Consider the following 17,513-nt stretch of genomic DNA (forward strand, 5'->3'; position numbering starts at 1 on the left):
CACTTCCCTGATAACCTTGATCTTTTGGTATAGCTGGATCTAGTGGGGCGGAAGTGTTGGAGAGGCAAGAGGTAAGAGAAGAGGTGGAAACAAAACAGGAATTTAGAGGAAGCAAGAGAAAGACAAAGCTTTAGTGTAGCCAGGAGCAGTCAAGTGGAAAACAGCTAAAGAAACCAAAACACAGCCTGGTACTGGTGAGTCAGCTGGGTGGTGTGAGGCCAGCAGGGTGAGGTTCAAGAAGAGCAAGGCCTTGGTGCTGTCCTTGTGTCCCAAGAAGCCCCTGCTGTGGCCCAGGCTGGGGGCAGAGGTGCTGGAAATGTGCTCGGCAGGAAAGGCCTTGAGGTGCTGGCTGAGAGTAGCCAAATGTGAGCCAGTGTTTGCCCAAGTTGGCGAGGAGGAGAGTGGCATCCTGGGCTTCTGTGTCAGCACTAATGTGGCCACCAGGACCAGGCCACAGAGTGACTGTCACTCTGTTTCGGGCAATGGGGAGGCCAGACCTCGAGTGCTGTGTGTATATGTATGACCCTTCTGAGATGGGATTAGTGAGAGATTTCTGTGCACAAATTAATGTGCCAACAAGACCATTTATGGAACTTAACAATGGGGATTTTATTGAACAAGATAGGTGGGGAGGAGAGATAGGGATGGGACAGAGGAGGGCGAGAAGGAAAGAGGGTGAAGAGTGAGGATGGTGCGCGGAAGATTGAGGGTGGGTTGATATGTGGAAGAGCAAGACTAGGGTGGGGAGGGGAGAGATCAAGCAGAGGTCAGTCCAAGTTGCTTGATTGCAGCAGCATCCTCTTGGTCTGTCCTGACCCTGCAGGTCTCTGCATTTGGCGTCCCGGTGGTTCCTTTGAAGGTGAAACCCTAGGGTCATTCATCAGGGGTTAGCAGCTTTCTCCAATTTATGTAACAAGTATCCAGGGAGGTGTTTTCCTATTTGCCACGTGAAGAGAGAATGGGTTTGCCTTCATTTACCTGCAAGGCTGAGGCTCAAGTAGAAGTTGTCAGCTCCTATTGCAGCCTTGAAGGGTGGGGATGCCCCTGGAAAATGTAGCCCAGGCCTAGAGTCAGCTCCTCTGGGATTCTACAAGGCAGCTGTCATCCTTGCTTAGCCAGCTCTCCCTGACCAGGCTGCCTTGCTGTTGGCTTGAGGGTGAGGGGCTGGGGCTGGCAGCAGGACCTACCTTTAGGAGGTGGTTGCCTCAGGGTGAGCCCTGAGGCATCTTTGGTGACCGTCCTGGTGCTGGCCCCAGGCTCACTCCTCCGGCTGCCCGCTGAGGCAGCTGAAGGACAAAAGGCGGCGCAGAGCCCGCCGGGCCCTCTTGGCCATGGAGTGCCATCGCCGTGGGGCCGGAGGCTGCGGGACGGCTGCGCTGCCAGCGGGGCAGGCAGGAATGCTGCATGCCAGGGGCTGGGCAGGCACCGGGCAAAGCCCAGCCAGCAGCTCATCCCTACAGGGCTTTTCCTGGGGAGCGGAAGCCCAGCCACAGCCAGCCTCCATGCCTGCTTTTTCGGCCTCCTCCACAGGGTCAGCAGGCAAGGGACCACCCACTGACATATTTAAGTCTTGGAGCAATGCCGTGGGGAGAGGCTGGCTGTGGTACTCGACGCAGGGATCCCTGTCCATGGGAGAAGCTGGTGGTTCTGCTTCCTCCTCTTGCAGTGAGAGAGACGACAGGCTGTATGGCTCGCTGTCACTCTCTTCTTCCGCTTCTCTGTCATAGAGCTCCTCTTCCTCCCACACTTCCAGGAGCTCATTGAGGAAGGCACAGGATGGGGAGTTACCAGAGACAGAGCACAGGCCTGCCAACAGGTCAGGGTGTGCAATCTCTGTGTTGTTTTCCACCTCTCCTGCGGAGTCCTTGACAAGAGCATTGGTGGGCAGCGAATTATCCATGACAGGGCCTGAGTCAGCCAACAACTGCTCAGGAGACACAAGTTCTGAGGACGTTTGTGTCTCTCCTGTGGCGTCATTGGTCCCACTGCAAATGCCGTGCTGAACCGAGGGGCCTGCAGCTGGCTCCTGAGTGAGGCTTGATGCATCGCTGAGGATGCACTTGGACCCAAGTGGCCTTTCTGTGTCATCCAGAGAGGAGAAGATGGCTTTAAACGTCTCTTCATAGACTTTGTCTTCCGTCTTCTCCAGCTCCTCCCTCATTTTACATAGACGACGCATCGTAGCCTCATCATCCTCTGGGCACAGCTGCTTGCGACGCACAGTTTTCTTGGCTGACCAAGGAATTCCCTGCACCTCCTGGCGGCCACTTAGCCACTTGGAGGTTGTCGAGGAGGTCTTGATGGACCTGTTCTCCCGTAGATACGGGCCCAGGCCTGCAAACAGGTCACTGCAGGTTTTGCCCCCATGCCCTGCCTGCACCTTGATGAGCTCCTCTGTCTCAGAGTGCTCCAGGTGCTTCCATGACGGCTGGGTGGCAGTGCAGAGTGGCACACCCCGTGCGGCTGGCACGGGTGGCAGGCCATGGCCCTGCCCTGCTGCTGGCCCATGCTGTTTGTGCAGCAGTGGCTGCCCCTGACGGGGCTGCCCGTGAGCATTCACCTCCTGTTGCTTCCACATTTTGAGTGTTCCTTGCCAGAAACTGGCCAGAATCACCCAGGGAGCTGCTGTATCCTGAGAAGCTGCTGCGTCCTGAGAAGCTGCTGCCTCCTCAGAAAGCTGCTCTCCTGAGAGTGGCCACTGCAGGGTGAGGTAGCCCTAAGATCTGCGACATGGACCCGTGTCACAGTGGTCTCAGGGCATGATGTCACTGCAGGTCACAAAGGCCTGGTGGGCATGGCTGCCCATCCCCCGTCCCCGAGGACTGGCGGTTTCCATGTAGATGCCCCTGGTCAGAGAAGCCTTTTTTAGTCCTCTGCCCTTCACCTTTGCCTACGCTTGTTCTTCTCCCAAAGGTGTGCAGCTCTCTCTTGTCCCACTTTGTGTGCTCCACCCCCAAACATCCCCAAGAAAGCCCTGTGCCGTGCCAAAGTGTGACTCCCACCCAGCCCACCATGTGTCCCTGCCCCGACCCCAGGTAGGCAGATCATCAGAAAGACAAAAACCTGATTGAATTTAGTCTGGCCACTACTGTAAAGGAGAACAAAACTCTCTGTTAAGAAAGATTTGGAACACCGGAGCTCTGAGGAAAATTTCCCTTTTTTAATCAACACTGAGATGAGGAGAATACAAGGGATGATGAAAAGGCTGAGTTATGGAATGCCTTCTTTGCCTCAGCCTTCAACAGTCAGATGGGTTTTCTGGAGGACAAGCAGTGCCCTGAGCTGGCACACAAGGACCGGGGGCAGACCAGACCAGAGCCGGAGGAAGTTGTCTGTGACCTGTGCAGCCACTTGGACGCTGCCAAGTCTGGAGGCCTGGCCCAGAGTCCCTCAGGGAGGCTGAGGGAGCCCATGGAAAAGCTGGCTAAGCCTCTCTTCCATCCTTCATTGTTATCAGTCCTGGCCAGCTGGGGAGGTCCCAGATGAGTGGAGGTGGCAGTGTGACACCCATGCCTAAGAAGGGCCACAGGGAGGATGTGGGGAACTGCCGGCGTGTCAGCCTGATCTCAGGGCCCAGCAAGGTTCTGGAGCAGATGATGGCGAGGGGGATGACAGGGCCCCCAGAGGACAGCTGAGGGATCAGGCCCAGTGAGTGTGGGAGTCAGCCGGGTGGTGTGAGGACAGAGACTAAGTGAGCTTTATAAGTCTTGTCAAGAGAACCCACAGAAGAACCTACTTAAAGTTCACCCCTGCATCTTTTCTTAAAAGATAAATAGGGCAGAAGTAGCCAATTCATACTCGGCAGGTAGCATCCAGAGAGTTTATGTAGCACTGCAAAAAGATAAGCACCTATTTAAGAGTAAACTGTTATTTTTACCCAACATGCAAACAAATCAAACACTTTCATCACAGGCTGTCAGCTGTGAGTCCTCTTAGTGTTGTAAAGCACCACAGGGCACAAAATCACTATGGTATTTTTTGTGTTGGTTGTCAACCTCTGTTTGCCGAAGATTTGAAAAACAGAGGAGACATGTAGCACAGGAAGATCTGAGCAACAATTAGCAGCCCTTAACAAACATAAAATCTGTGAAATGCATTTTCTCTTTGAGAAAGAGACTGTTAACCTCTCTGCAAATACTGAGTTAGCAAAAATATGAAGGATGCAATTTAGCATCTTCTGGCGAGGAGAGGCGAGAAGAGGAGATAAGAGGACAGGACATATTGTTGTGAGGTAAATGGAACAGGAACAAATGGTGGGGTTTTTTTTAAATATCTGGTATGGATTACAGTTCATCAGTTCCAGAAGAAGGTTACTCAATCTTGGCCTCCCCTCACAGATTTCTTTTGTTCACTTGGGTCACTTCACTATTATTTGAACCTAGATAATACAAAAGGCAGATCTACAAGGCTGAATTTGTTTGCTTTCCCAGCTGAACATATTAAGTGCAAGTTTATATGTATACAATATAACTTATTAGATGCTGTGTCCTGTTTTGGTCTGTTCTCTTCTGATTTATTTTGAACTCAAAGACCATAACTGTAAGTGCCTTCAAACTTACAGATACTTAGGCTACTGGGGAAAGAGCAGAAAAAAACTGAAATGTAGCAACCATTACTGTCCAACTTCATTACACTCATGCCTTGGAAGAATAAAAAATGTACTAGAATTTCATCTCCTCTGAGGGAAGAACCTGAAAGCAGCACGTTTGCTAGAAACTGTGCACATTCAATCCACTAAAATTCATCAAGATATGCAAAATTTAAATGCCATCTAAAAATGGACACTGAGAAAATTGACAGATATGGCATCAAGGAAAGTACATTTATTTGGCCATATCTTTGACCCATGACAGCACAACGCAGGTAGAAAGCAAATGTTGAGAACAGAGCATGCTCCCAGCACTAGGGGCTGTGTGGGATGCACAAGATTCTGCCAATCTACTGGCAGGGTCCACGCTCCAGCAGGGGGCCATGGGTTGCAGTAGATACTACTGGACATCCACAGCAAAATCTTCTCAGCATAGCTAAACTGATTTACTAATATTATTAGTAATTATCATTGTTATTAATATTATTAGTATCAACATTTCCATCACAGCCTGGGTTGGAGCAAAGTAGTAGCCACTGGCACTTTCAATTCTGTGTCCCTTCAACAGATCCCAATGACAACCTCAGGCACAGCAGCACCAAGAACAAAAAAAAAAAAAAAAAAAAGAAAAAAAAAAAAAAGAAAAAAAAAAAGAAACACCAGTATGTACACAATGCACACTGCATTTAAAAAAGAATCTTATACATCCTTACTCCAGCAGTGCCATCTTCCCACTGTAGAAACCAACCAAGTAGTAATGATTGAAGTAGAGATGTGCCAATTGTTTAAATCAGAACCAGAGTTGATGCTCCTCTGGGAGCTGACAAGGGCAAGCCACAACAAACTCCTGGGATTTCTGCTCCCACTGCAAAACCTGCCTGGCAAAGAGCTGAGTTGCAACATGTGCTTTTCATACAGAGCACTTATTTCTGACTGTAATTTAGCCTCTTGGCAGAAGATGTTCATACATATCAAGAGAAACAGCCTTGCTCATCCATATCAACATACACATTCTCATATAATAGCAGCAGCATAGTGCACTCTCTGCTTTCAGTGGTCTCCCATGGATCACAGGACAGATTTGGTTAATCATGCCCATCTCCTCTCCATAAATACCTGCTTCGCAAGGGATGTTTTCTGACCTTTCATACTGTTGAATTATAAAATCTACAAGTGAAGAGGTCTCTGTGGACATTTCTATGAAACCATTCCACTACTCCTTTTACATGGGAAGGAAAGTTAAAATCAGTGGAATATCACCAGTACTTACTGCATGTTAAAAGTAACATATAACAATAATGCTTGTCACATATGAGAGAAGAAAAGAAAGTGCCTGAATTATACTTTCAAAATTAGTCCTGTCTGTTCTTAATAAAACACAAAAAACCAAGGCCACGAGTGTACTAATCTTATCCATTCACTAAGTTCTGCAGAGGAGAAAGGAGAATACAACCCTTGGAGCAGATTTCCCTTGCCTTCTATTTAAGAGGTTGCTAAATTATTGAAATTCTGCATTAAAAATATATTGCACCCTGTCTAGTGAATGATGGGACTGCAATGCGTAATAAAGAGCATAGGCTTCACAATACATGCACATGAAATGACTTGCTGATCTAAAACACTTGCTAACTGCCAACATGATTTCAAGACAGCTGAGTAGAAAAAAACAAGTTACAAAGTAACAGACTAATGATTGAATTTTGTAGCTGAAATTTATAGCTCTAAAGGCATTTTATTCACTTATTTTACATTATTCAGATAAATAATGCTGTAAGTTAGTAGAAAAGCAAATAAAAATTAAGATGGCTCCAGCAATTGCAAATATCTTGTCTTACCCTACTTCATACCATGTGTCATAGCAATGTTACGGAGCAAGGCAACTCCATTAAAACAGAGGAGTCAATGGTGATTTTTTACTCCTTTCCCAGGTATCCTCTATAAATATTAAATATATATATTAAAAGAGAGAATGGGAGCAGATACAGCCAATGGCAATGTGTCATTGTTACAAATCTGGTTGTCTGCCTCTACTGCTGAGAAGAACAAGACTTTGTCAATACGATTTGAGGATGCTGCCAGCAAAAATCCAACCAAAATGACAAAGAAATTTTCTGAATATATGACTTGACTTATCCACTGTTACAGTCAGCCTACTTTCTTTCATGTGGGGAGGAAATACTGTACACCATGTAAAAGTTATGGATGATTTAAAGAACTTTTTCTTTGTGCAAAAGTTGTACATCTGTTGAAATCTCTAGCCATTTCACTGGGCTGCTGCTGAACTTGCCTTGCTCAGTATTCAAAATCTGTTGTCAATCAATAAATTAAATGTATGGATAAATCATGTTCTAGGGAGAGCCCAAGGATTCACTGGAGAAATGCAGCCTTTACCAGCTGCAACTTGGTTGAGGCCAAGGGGTTCATTCAGCTTTTTAAGATGTTACAAAATCAGTTCACTTTCTTAATCCCAAAACATAGTTTGGATCCAAACCAGGAATTCTTTGGTGGTAGTGGGGGTTTAATCATGACATGTGACATGTTATAGACTAACAGATACCTCCACTGAGGTACCAGTTCAACACAGAGGGACCAGCCTGGACCCTGCTTTTGAAAGGGGAATATTAATATTAATGGTAGCCCCAAGCAGTCACCTGCATGCTGCCACACAGGACGTTATTAGTCCAACCTTGCCAGTGAAGTTACTACAAAACCTCAGAGTTTGTGTCCTGTGCTTGTTGGCATCCTTGTGCACCCAGTTACTGCATGGCTCCAGGAGGTATTTCAGACATGCTGTCACGTGCCAAGAAGCAGAATATCAGTTCTAGTTCCTGAACAATAGCTCTTATGGAGAAAGTTATGAAATGCAGTTAGCTACTCTGTGGACTGGGGACCTTAAAGGCCAGACCTTAAAAATTCCCCCAAAAGGTCAAGAGTGTTAAAGTTATCCAAGAAGATCCTCAGACCCGCTAGTCTGCTTCCCTACAGTGTAACAAGCTGTGCTGTGGCTGATCTCAGAACCAGTATTCAGAGCAGGATTTAAGCTACAACAGAGCCCTGCAAGAGCAGTGCTTATCCTCACGTTGCAGGACAGCCCAGTTCTGGCAGATTTGTCAGAGAAATAGCTCAAGGAAAAATATCCTTGTCATGCTGCCAGTGCCAGTGTTAAACTAGGTTAATTGTCAGAGAGCTGCAGAGGTCGGCCAAACTTGCAGCATACGGCCTGTGTGGCTTAATGTCAGGCAAGAAATGAGAGTCTGCTGCTTGGGAGTGATCACCGACCTCCTGCAGCTCCCACCACCTCACTCCTTCCTCCTACCCCACCAGACCTTTGGTGCTTTGCCCTCTTTGGTCCCCATTCCAACGTAGATTGCCTGTTGTGAGGGGGCTTCCAAGTGGGGTAAATGTTTGACCCCTCTGTGCTCCTGTTACATGGGCCAGCCATGTAAGCACTTTTTTTTTGAGCAACTTACAGAAAAATCAAACATAATTGAGATGTAAGTCATTCATAAAAAGAAACATTTCTGCCAACCATAATTGTTACATTGCCTTTCCATCTTGGCAGGGTTTTAGTGTTTTTTTGGCTGGCTGAGGTTTTACTTTTGGCAACAAAATATGTTTGTTGAGATTGACACTAGCCAATGTCAGCCTTTTCCAAAGGTGTGAGAAGCCTTGAGAAAACAATCCAGAAGAATAAAAGGCCTAATTCTGATCTCAAGTGTGTGGAGGTAGGTAACTTTCTTGCATGCATAGAAGGGAATGAAGCAGGATCTTTCTCAGTCTATAACTAAAATGCCAATTTTCCTTATACACAAAGTTCCCGAGCAGAGCCAACAAATTCTTAATGCTCTCATGGGGTTTTTGGTTTCTGGAGCTGTCCTAGACAAATTTATTTCTGCACCTAGAATCACAACACTGGGGGAAAAAATGCTAACCAGTAACAGTTAATCATACCACAAAAACTCAGCACTCTCTAACCTATGCAGAGAAGCCAGGAGAGTGTGCTGCTGGGGAAAGGTACCATCTCTGTGAGAGGGTGGCAGAAGGTGGGGCAGAAACCCAGATCCCACTGTGCTGCTAAAGGGGTGCAATTAATCTTTGGCTAAAGAGTGACCAGACCCAGACATTTACAGTCAACTAAATGACAGCTTTCTGCTGCACTCCTAACGCTAACATAAAACACTCTTGAATGCAACACAATATATTTAGAAGATTCTCTTTGGGCACTTCAATACTAAGAGTTTTATTGCAACTCTTTTGTACTTTTAACAATAATACAGCGTATTTTCAGTTCACCTACATGAGATTCTGCTTAGGGGTTTTCTGGCCTTATTTGTACTAACATTTTAAGCTCTCCTGTGCAAATCTAAAGGCTGGAAATACAAAGAAGCACAATAGAGGCAGGACCATGGCATGAAAGAGGAGGGGAATAAACAAAGCTAAGGACCAGAAGAGGTATGAGGCAGAGGGCAGAAGTAGAAGGGCAAGGGAGAGAGATGGTGGAGAAGGGTGAGACTAACTGCAGTGAGGGACTAGGCTGAGAGTAGGTCTTTGCTGGAGATTTTGGGGGAGAGCTCAGAATTCTGAAGGAAAACCAACTCCATGTGTGATCCCTTTGTGAAGCTGTAGCATAGGCATGAAGCTAATGGTAGCCCATGACACACTCATGACTTTCTGTTTTAATTCACCTCAGCTCTGTTTTCCAAGAGACATCCAATTCTAATATCTTGGAAAAGACCCTCAGAATCCTTTTTATCTCAGTGTGCTTTGTCCTGGCTATTTAATATAGATACCCTAAACATTTAATTTATATTATTATTTAAGAATATTTCCATTCAAGATTTGATTTCTAGCACTTTCAGCTTTAATTAACCTCACAGTTTATCTTTGACACAGATTTCCATAAACACAGCTTTGCACAGAATAAGGAGGCCAACATGTAGCTTTTGCAGTTGACTAACACATGAGCCCAAAAGGTGCTCCAGGCTTATCAATTTTGCCATGAGTATTGCATGTGCTGTGGTCCCCAGCCTCTGTGTGGGGAGGATATTTTACAAGGATAGACTTGAAGCCAGACACAAGTTTCCCCACTGAGTTGAACAGAAATTAAAGACCATTGGCTGCAGAGTTCAGGGCTGTAAGGGGGCCGGAAGAGTGCACCTCACTATTTTTACCATTAAAAATATTTGCTCAATGGCACTAGAAGAGAGCTGGCACATGCATCTGTTCTTTTAAAACTGAATAAACAGAGAAACTAAATTTTTCTGGTTATTCCAGCCCAAAGTGCTGATTTGAAATTTAAGAGAGTAGTTATTGTATAAAAGTCATATGAGGAAACTCAATCCAGTTAATTTGGTGAGATTCCTTTGACTGTTTCATGCAAAACTCAAGTAGGGTTAATAAAAAAATGTACTCTTTTCACACGAGGGAGTAAGTTGTGCATTTCCACCTAACAAACAAAAGATTTTAAAAAACAATGGCTTGATTCAGATAAATGGGGTAGATCTAGCTGATGGATTACCAGCAGGGACTAAGGCCAGGAGCTGTTTAATCCTTTGAGGGAATGAGTGCCAGCAAGGGTGGCTGCCAAGGACTTCCTAGTGCTCGACCTATGCCGAGCACACGCAATGCCCAGCACCATCCCAGGCACTCAGTCAGCATGGCCACGTGCTGAATTGGGATAAGGCTGAAAAGCACCCCATGCTGCCACATGATTGATGTCCTTCAGGAGACAAGGTGAGGTTATTTACTGCCTTGTCTTGCAACCTCCTTCCCCTCAATTTTATTTCTAAGTGGCTCTTTGAGCTGAAGGTGCAGAAAATCCTGATGTTGAGGAATACCCTGCTGTATAGCTTGTCCTATGATGTGAGAGGGATAGCAATGGTGTGAGCAGTGCCACCAGGTCATCACACTTAGGAAAGTTTCCTAAGAGTGACCACAGGCTGCCTCTCCATTCATATACCATGTTTTTAACTGGAGGGAATAACATTCCTTAACCCAAAAGAATGCTGGGGCAAGTATTTCCTCTATGAAGATATGTTAGAAGATATGTCTGAAGATATGTCTAAAAGAAAGCGAGCAGATGCCTTTCAAAGTCTTTACAGATATATAAAGAAGAAGGCATGGACCCTTGGGCAGGGTTTCCTCAACAGCCGTGTAGACCCTTATAATGGTGCAGGGAGACATTGGGCGGGTGTCCCAGAGACCCCTCAAGGTAGATCTCACAGGTTTCCCTTGTTCGTCTGTCAGATGTTTCCATGGGCTTCTCCTCAAGAGGGAGAACCCTGGCTTACCACATGCTGCTCTTCATGATTTGGCAAAGAGCAAGGACAGGAACAACAATTGTGTTGAGATCTGTGCTAAGGGAAGGACAACAAACAATAGCCAGGGAAGTGGTTTTAGTGCAGGTAACAACATCAGGGGACATGTATATGTATGTGCTTCCTGGGAATACCTGTAATTATCAGACTGCTAACAGAAAACTAAAACTACCTGTGTGGCACCCAGCTGAAGTGCAAAGGTGTGGCACAGCCTTTCTCCAACTTAATTTTCTCCTCTTCAAATCTCCTAAAATCTCTTTATTTGTTAGTTTGACTCCAAGGCCTGCCTCTCCAGATGAGTTTTGTGCTATGCTGTAATCCTTATTCTCCAAGTAGTCCATTCCATATTTAGGAACAAAAATGCCCTGGAACTAAAGCAAACCTCAGAAATGCAATACAAATAACATAACTTTTGAACAGAGTAGAAGGGAAGACATGGATTTTGTGAGAGACAGGCCAGTGTAAATCCCAGCACCTTTATTCTTCCTCTTGTGCCAGCACCGGTGATGGTAACTGCATCCTCCACTATCCTCCAGCTCTTTCCTTGTTCCTAGCAAACCAATCATCCCACTCTTCCTCCTCAACTGGTATTCCTGGTGGCTGACAGCCAAGAAAATGAGTCCTGACTGAGGCCAGTATGTGTATTTGCCAGCAACCAAAGATAGTATGACAATGAAAAAAATGCTTTCTGCCTACTACGGCCTAGTTTTGAGCCATGGTGCAAGTCATCAGACACACTACACACAGCAGGGGCTCTTCAGTCGGCTGTGGGAAAAGATTTACAAAGCTGCTGGTTTGGGGTACAAAAGTTCTGTGGCAGTTAACCTGTGCCCCTGGGTGTCAGACTTTCCTGGACATCAGTGGTTTATCTGTTTCACTCATAAAATTGTATTAAAAATGTCCAAGTGACCAAGCAACTGAAGAATCAACCTGTAGGTCATAACATTTGTATAAACTGATTAAACAGGACTGAAAACAGTACTTCTCTTTTTCTTTCAGAAAGGACCTTGAATCCATCCAACTGACTAATATATCAATGCCTTGTGCAGCATCCAGCAGCAGCCAGAGGCATTACATACGTGTGGAGGAGAAGGAGAAATTCCTGAAAGGAGGTCAGACTTCCTGATGCCCATTTGGATTGTGTCAGCCACAGCAAATCGTACTTTCTGTTGCCCTGGCCAGAGGCAGAGTGGTGTGGGAGGCCCTGAGCAGTGGCTTCTGGCACCAGAGAGCATCCAGGGCTGGAGAGGGGATATGTACCTCTCATTGCTGACTACTGAAGATGCACGTCCAAGCCCCAGTCCACACCCACTCCATTAGAACTGCAGACATTCAGCAGAACTAAGATCTCTGTGGGTTAGAAGGCTAAATAAATAAGAGATGAATAGCTACCGTACATCACAGCCCTTTATCCTGGGAGAATCAGTGAACCTGAATTCCCCAAGAAAAGCAAGTAGGCTGCATCTGTGCCTGTGCTCTGATTAATCTCATTGGTTTGTTTTCCTGGAAACTAGATGTCCCAGATGCCATTGTTTCCATTATAAGTGTTCATCTGCCCTGTTTTGAGCTTGATTGCTCCTGTAGCCTGCTTGGCTTAACTGTTTTTTGTTTGTTTCTTGTTTGGGGTTGTTTTGTTTTGTTTTGTTTTAATTAACATTCTTAAACAAAATGCCAATAAATTAAAATGAGGACACAGCTCAACACTAGATTTGTTAAATGTTTAAAAACACCTACAGCATACAGAAATCCTTAGCTGTTGTACGCAGTGTGACTAAATTATTAATAGTTGCCATGCACATCACACAAGGATTTCAAAAGGGGACTTTGTGTTTCTGCAAAACACTGCTATTTTTGTCTGACAGTAGGGACAAAATAATTTGAAAATTAGTCTCTTTGATACTCATCACAACTGTTACTAAAATATTCCCACAATAGGCATAATACAGTCATTTTTCAGTTTTGAGAGAATTAGACATTTCATTCATTATCTCAATTAAGATCTTGAAAGTTTATATTTTGTTAAAATATAAACAACACATAATTAATGAAAACATAGTGAAACAAATATCTATTTCTAGTCATAAAAGCTCCACTAACTAGTACAATAACATTCAAATTAAAGCACAAATTAAAGTAGTAACATTTACAGAGATATCATAGAATATTTGTTTTGTGGCTTGGAAAGACCAGCTATGGGGTCATTTGAGGTGGGTTTTTTAAAAACGTGAAGATATGTTAATGGATTGTTACAGTTAAATTTGCTTCACAGAAAAAACAACATTCTGCTGTGGGCAAAAACAGAAATACGGGAAAATTCTCTTCTGTCTCAAGTGAATTATTTCTGGTGAAAGGCTTCTCAGCGTTTTGCTACAGGCATGCAGCTTTACACACAGAACATTATGCATGTACACAGACAGTGCTCTACTGGGGGTGTCTAGCCTGATGCCCTCCCCTATACCCAGATCCCCCAAAAGCTATTTACAGAAAATAAAGGAAAAACACGGATTCGGAAATGGAAATAAACCCCAAACCAACAAACACCTAATATATCAGCACAGAAAAACAAGTTGATAAGGAAAAAAGCAGCTTCACTCAGTACATCTCAGCTGCTCCCAAAGCAGAAAGCAATGGGGACGTACTGCTATTATTAGCCCTCCGGATGGGAAGCAGCACGGTGTGGAGCTGTTGGCAAGACGTCACAGGATTTTCTTCACATGTATGCACAGGCACAGACACACAGACAGACCCCCCAAAACGCTCATGGCGAGCCCCTTCCCACCACTCGGGTCAGACAGACAGACAGAGAGCACGATGCCAGCGCGACTGTGCGTACTCACAGCTCGGAGTACAAGAAGTGCAGGTTGCCCACATTGTCTATGTAGTTTGCAGGACTTAGCCAAGGTAGGACCAGTAACAGGAGAGCCTTCATTTTCAGTGCAGTGCTGGCACTGCTGCTAGGTTTCCTCCTTCCCACCGTCTCTCTGTGCTGGTGGGACACACAACGAGAAGCTTTCGTGCCAGCCAAGCCCCTTCTAAGCAAGCCTTTCCATTTCAACGCAATGGTAGCACATTATGAATCGAGCTTAAATCCCTGAAATGAAGCTACACTGCAAAAATCATTGACCTGTAAGAGGATTACTCGATCTGACTCTCAGATGGGTAGATGTGAGGGTTTAGGGACAGCACAGCGTGGTTGGCGAGACAGTGACTTATGCTGCAGAGGAGAGCGATGCTCGGGGAAGAGACCTGCCTCCTGCAGGATTCAGAGTGGTTCTTCAGAGGCAGCTGGTATGTTTACATCACTGCCCACAAGCAGATGGGTTATGAGCTAAAATGCATCACGGAAGGGTGTAGCTGTCTGACAAGGGAGGGGAAAAAAATGCCCCCTGTGGAGTTTTGTAGCAGGCGATATCAGAAGACCACACCTTTTTAAAGTAAAACACTGCAAAAGATCACAGCCAACTGCTGGCTGTTTGCATCTCAGTCTGAATTCCCCAAATCCAGTCAGATGGTTTTGTACAAACATAAATCTTGTAATAATCCAAGGACATGTCTCTTCTCAGGGTTTTTTTTGAAGGATGCAACTGCAAACATTTTAAATAAGGATGCTTTCAGTGGACTGCTCCATGGTAACCAGTGTTTAAAAAAAATGGTAAAGTTCTCTCATCAATTACAAAGCATAAAACAGCAAGCTCACCTTGTTCCATCAGTGACCTCATCTCTGATCAGGGCAAACTTTTGTTTTCTTTCTGAGAACCAGGATTGGTCTGAACCTGAATAATGCAAGTAATGTGAGGACTGCTGACCACGCTGGTGACCTTAGCAGTCTACTTTTATTTATTCACTGAGAACACAATAGTGTTCTGTGGAGATGTCAGGTGGGCTCTGAACTGTTCTCAATGCAGACATCAAATATTTATGATTATTACTGATTTTTTTTAATTATAAAAATCATACATTTTCCCTTCCCTCTATTGATTCACCAGAATTAAAGAGAACAGCATCAGCTCAGTCTGTTTAATCTGTCCCTGGGCATGACAGAGCACAGCATCCTTCTCTTTACTATTAATGGGAGATGGGGTAGCAAGAGAGGTTTCTGCATTTCCAAGAATTAAAGGCATAAGAACCTCAGGTGATGAATTAATGCTGTGCTTAAAAAAAAAACAAAACAAAACAAAACAAAACAAAAAAAAAAGGTACTGTGCAGTGTCGGCAAGAACAAGGATGTAGAAGTCCACCTTTAAGGATCACTCAGAATGTTCCCTCCTATTTCTTCCCTCAAGTGGGAATGCTAGTGGGGTTGCAGTACCTATTCCCTGTAAAACTGAAACACCCAACAGCAGAAGTTCCCTGTGGTTTCCTATTCTCCCTTAGACCTTAAGGTAACTCAGCACTCCCAACCGTTCTGAGGGAAGAAAATCCATGTCATGAGTAGCAAAGAAGAAAAATGTCCAGCCTATGTAGCAATGCTACATTAGAGGCTTTAGGGTAGGAAGACCCTACTCTATCTCTCCAGTCTTCTGCTCCTGGAGTTTGCAACCCTGGGGCCTGGTGAAGGGAACCTGACACAGGGAAGAGAGAACAGCAAGAGATGGTGGGAATATGTTACCAAGACAATTCTTTCTATCCCTGCTTGGGCTCAGGCCAAGCAAGCCAGAAGCACAAGATCTTGAAGATCCTGAGGGGAAGATCCAGGCCAAGCCACTGACATTCAACAGGAAGAGCTAGAATAAAACTTGCCAGGCCTTTACAGGACCAAATAATTGTTTATAGCACTGCAATTCTGTAAGATATGTAGTGAAGGATACTTTTTCTACCACCTTAAGGAAAAGACACTAAGAGACAGGACAGCACATATCCACATAGGAAAATCAATACTAGAAATCAGAAGTTGTGCTGGCTGTGTGGCTTCCATTCAAAAACCAATATTCCAATTTGCTTATTTACTGGGGACTGTAAATTGGGGTAAATTGGGAATGGGTATCCTGCTAATTTTATGGCCACAGCATCATCATGTCAAAAAAATGAAGACAAACGGAGGTCTAAATCACATTACATTCAGCTGTATGTATAGCAAAGGGAAAGGACATTTGCACTAGGGGCTCAAGATTTTGTGGTTGGAATCTGTAGAGAAACACAAATTCAGTGACAGCAGCTCACAGAAGACTGACAGTCCCCTTATCTGCATTTCTGTTGAAATTAACGTTTGAGGCCTGTTAGAGAAGTACTGACCTAAGACAGGAAATTATGAGTAACTTATTTTGTCCCCTTAGCCAACGCAGTGGAACTCCCAGAGCACTGGTGGCCTGGGCTGGGGCCTGCTGCCACTGCCTCTTGCACCATGAGCCAGAAGCACCCTTGCAGGGAAAGCCAGGTCCAGAAATGTGGGGACAAGGGCACCCAAATCCACAAACACCAAACCTCCAGCATGTGAAAAGTGGTCTCATGACCTTCTCAAGGGATTAATAAACCCATCCCTAAAGTTTCTGGTTTTTTTTTTTTTTTTGTGGTTTTTTTGTTTGTTTGTTTTAGTAATGCAAAATCATCACATTTTTGGTTGGTTAGGATACCATAACTTTGTGAATAAATCCCTAGTGAGAATCGAGGTGCTTCAGGAAATGAGGTCTCCGGTGCAAATGAGGGCATGTTGAATGGCAGGCTGCAGAGCCACTCCCAGCTGTGGGCTCACAGACTGCCAAGTGTGCAGTATGTGAACATACCTTCCCCCTCTGGCTCCGCAGCCTGCTCACCAGCCATGCTCTGGTCCTCTGTGCTGCCATGTCTGTGCAGGACAGTCTGGAGCCCCGTGCTGGCTGCTCAAGGCTTCCTTCACATTTCCCATGCAGAAGTACACACCTAGCAACACGATTTACACTTGCAAACTTCAGGGGAAGTAATTTCCCTGGGTAACAGATACAGCTCACAGAAAAGTGCGCATCTTAGACCTTATCTCTCCTCAGACCTGAGGTGCTGTTATTGCAGACTGTGGCCAAGTGTTAGTCTGCTGTCAGAAATCACAGCCCTGAAAGTACCTTTTTACCCTTCTACTTTCCTTATAAAAAGCAGAACATGCAAGACAAAAGCAGCAGCACATGCTTTTACTCTGCAAAATAGAGAATCATTCAGTCCTCTCATTGCAGAGGAACCAAACTGCTCCCTGGAGGGGTCTCTCCCAGAGGCAGGATTGAGGGTGATAGGGTGGAGGGATAAGGGTGAAGAGGGAGTCCAGCTCGACTTCCAGACTCTGTCTCTCTGTGAGCCCCATGGTGCCCTGAGTAAGTGCTCACCTGGAAGAAAGGAGCACTCAGGTTCAAACACCAATACCAAACTGGAATATTTTCTGCTCTACTTCTCATATAGGTCATTTGTGATTCAAAAGAGGTTTGAAGAAAGGGCAATTATAAAACCCTTAATGTGCTATTAAAATATTTATAATAGCTCAGCTTCCAAAAACATGCAGACTACCTACATACTGTCATTGTGCAGCTAACCACAAAGTATTCACCCAGAACTGCTAATGATAGAATGAAGTACCTTAAATGCATTGATGCATTTGATTGTGAAAAAAGAATAAGTAAGATATAGCCTGTATCTTGGACTATAAATGG

General features: G+C 44.9%; 1 protein-coding gene across 3 annotated transcripts in view; it reads right to left on the bottom strand.

The window, feature by feature from the left end:
- The window catches only part of LNX1 (ligand of numb-protein X 1), a 124,600-nt gene that overhangs the window by 52,071 nt on the left and 55,016 nt on the right, over nucleotides 1-17,513 (bottom strand). The window contains exon 1 of one of the 3 annotated variants that reach the window (XM_021529229.2): nucleotides 13,743-14,213. The exons of the other annotated variants lie outside the window; for them this stretch is intronic. Coding sequence (XP_021384904.1) covers nucleotides 13,743-13,834 — 92 coding nt within the window. The 5' untranslated portion in view covers nucleotides 13,835-14,213. Of the gene's footprint in view, nucleotides 1-13,742; nucleotides 14,214-17,513 lie in introns of those variants that run through there. 3 annotated transcript variants of the gene reach the window in all.

Source organism: Lonchura striata, chromosome 4 (assembly GCF_046129695.1).
Source record: "Lonchura striata isolate bLonStr1 chromosome 4, bLonStr1.mat, whole genome shotgun sequence".
NCBI classification, from domain to species: domain Eukaryota; kingdom Metazoa; phylum Chordata; class Aves; order Passeriformes; family Estrildidae; genus Lonchura; species Lonchura striata.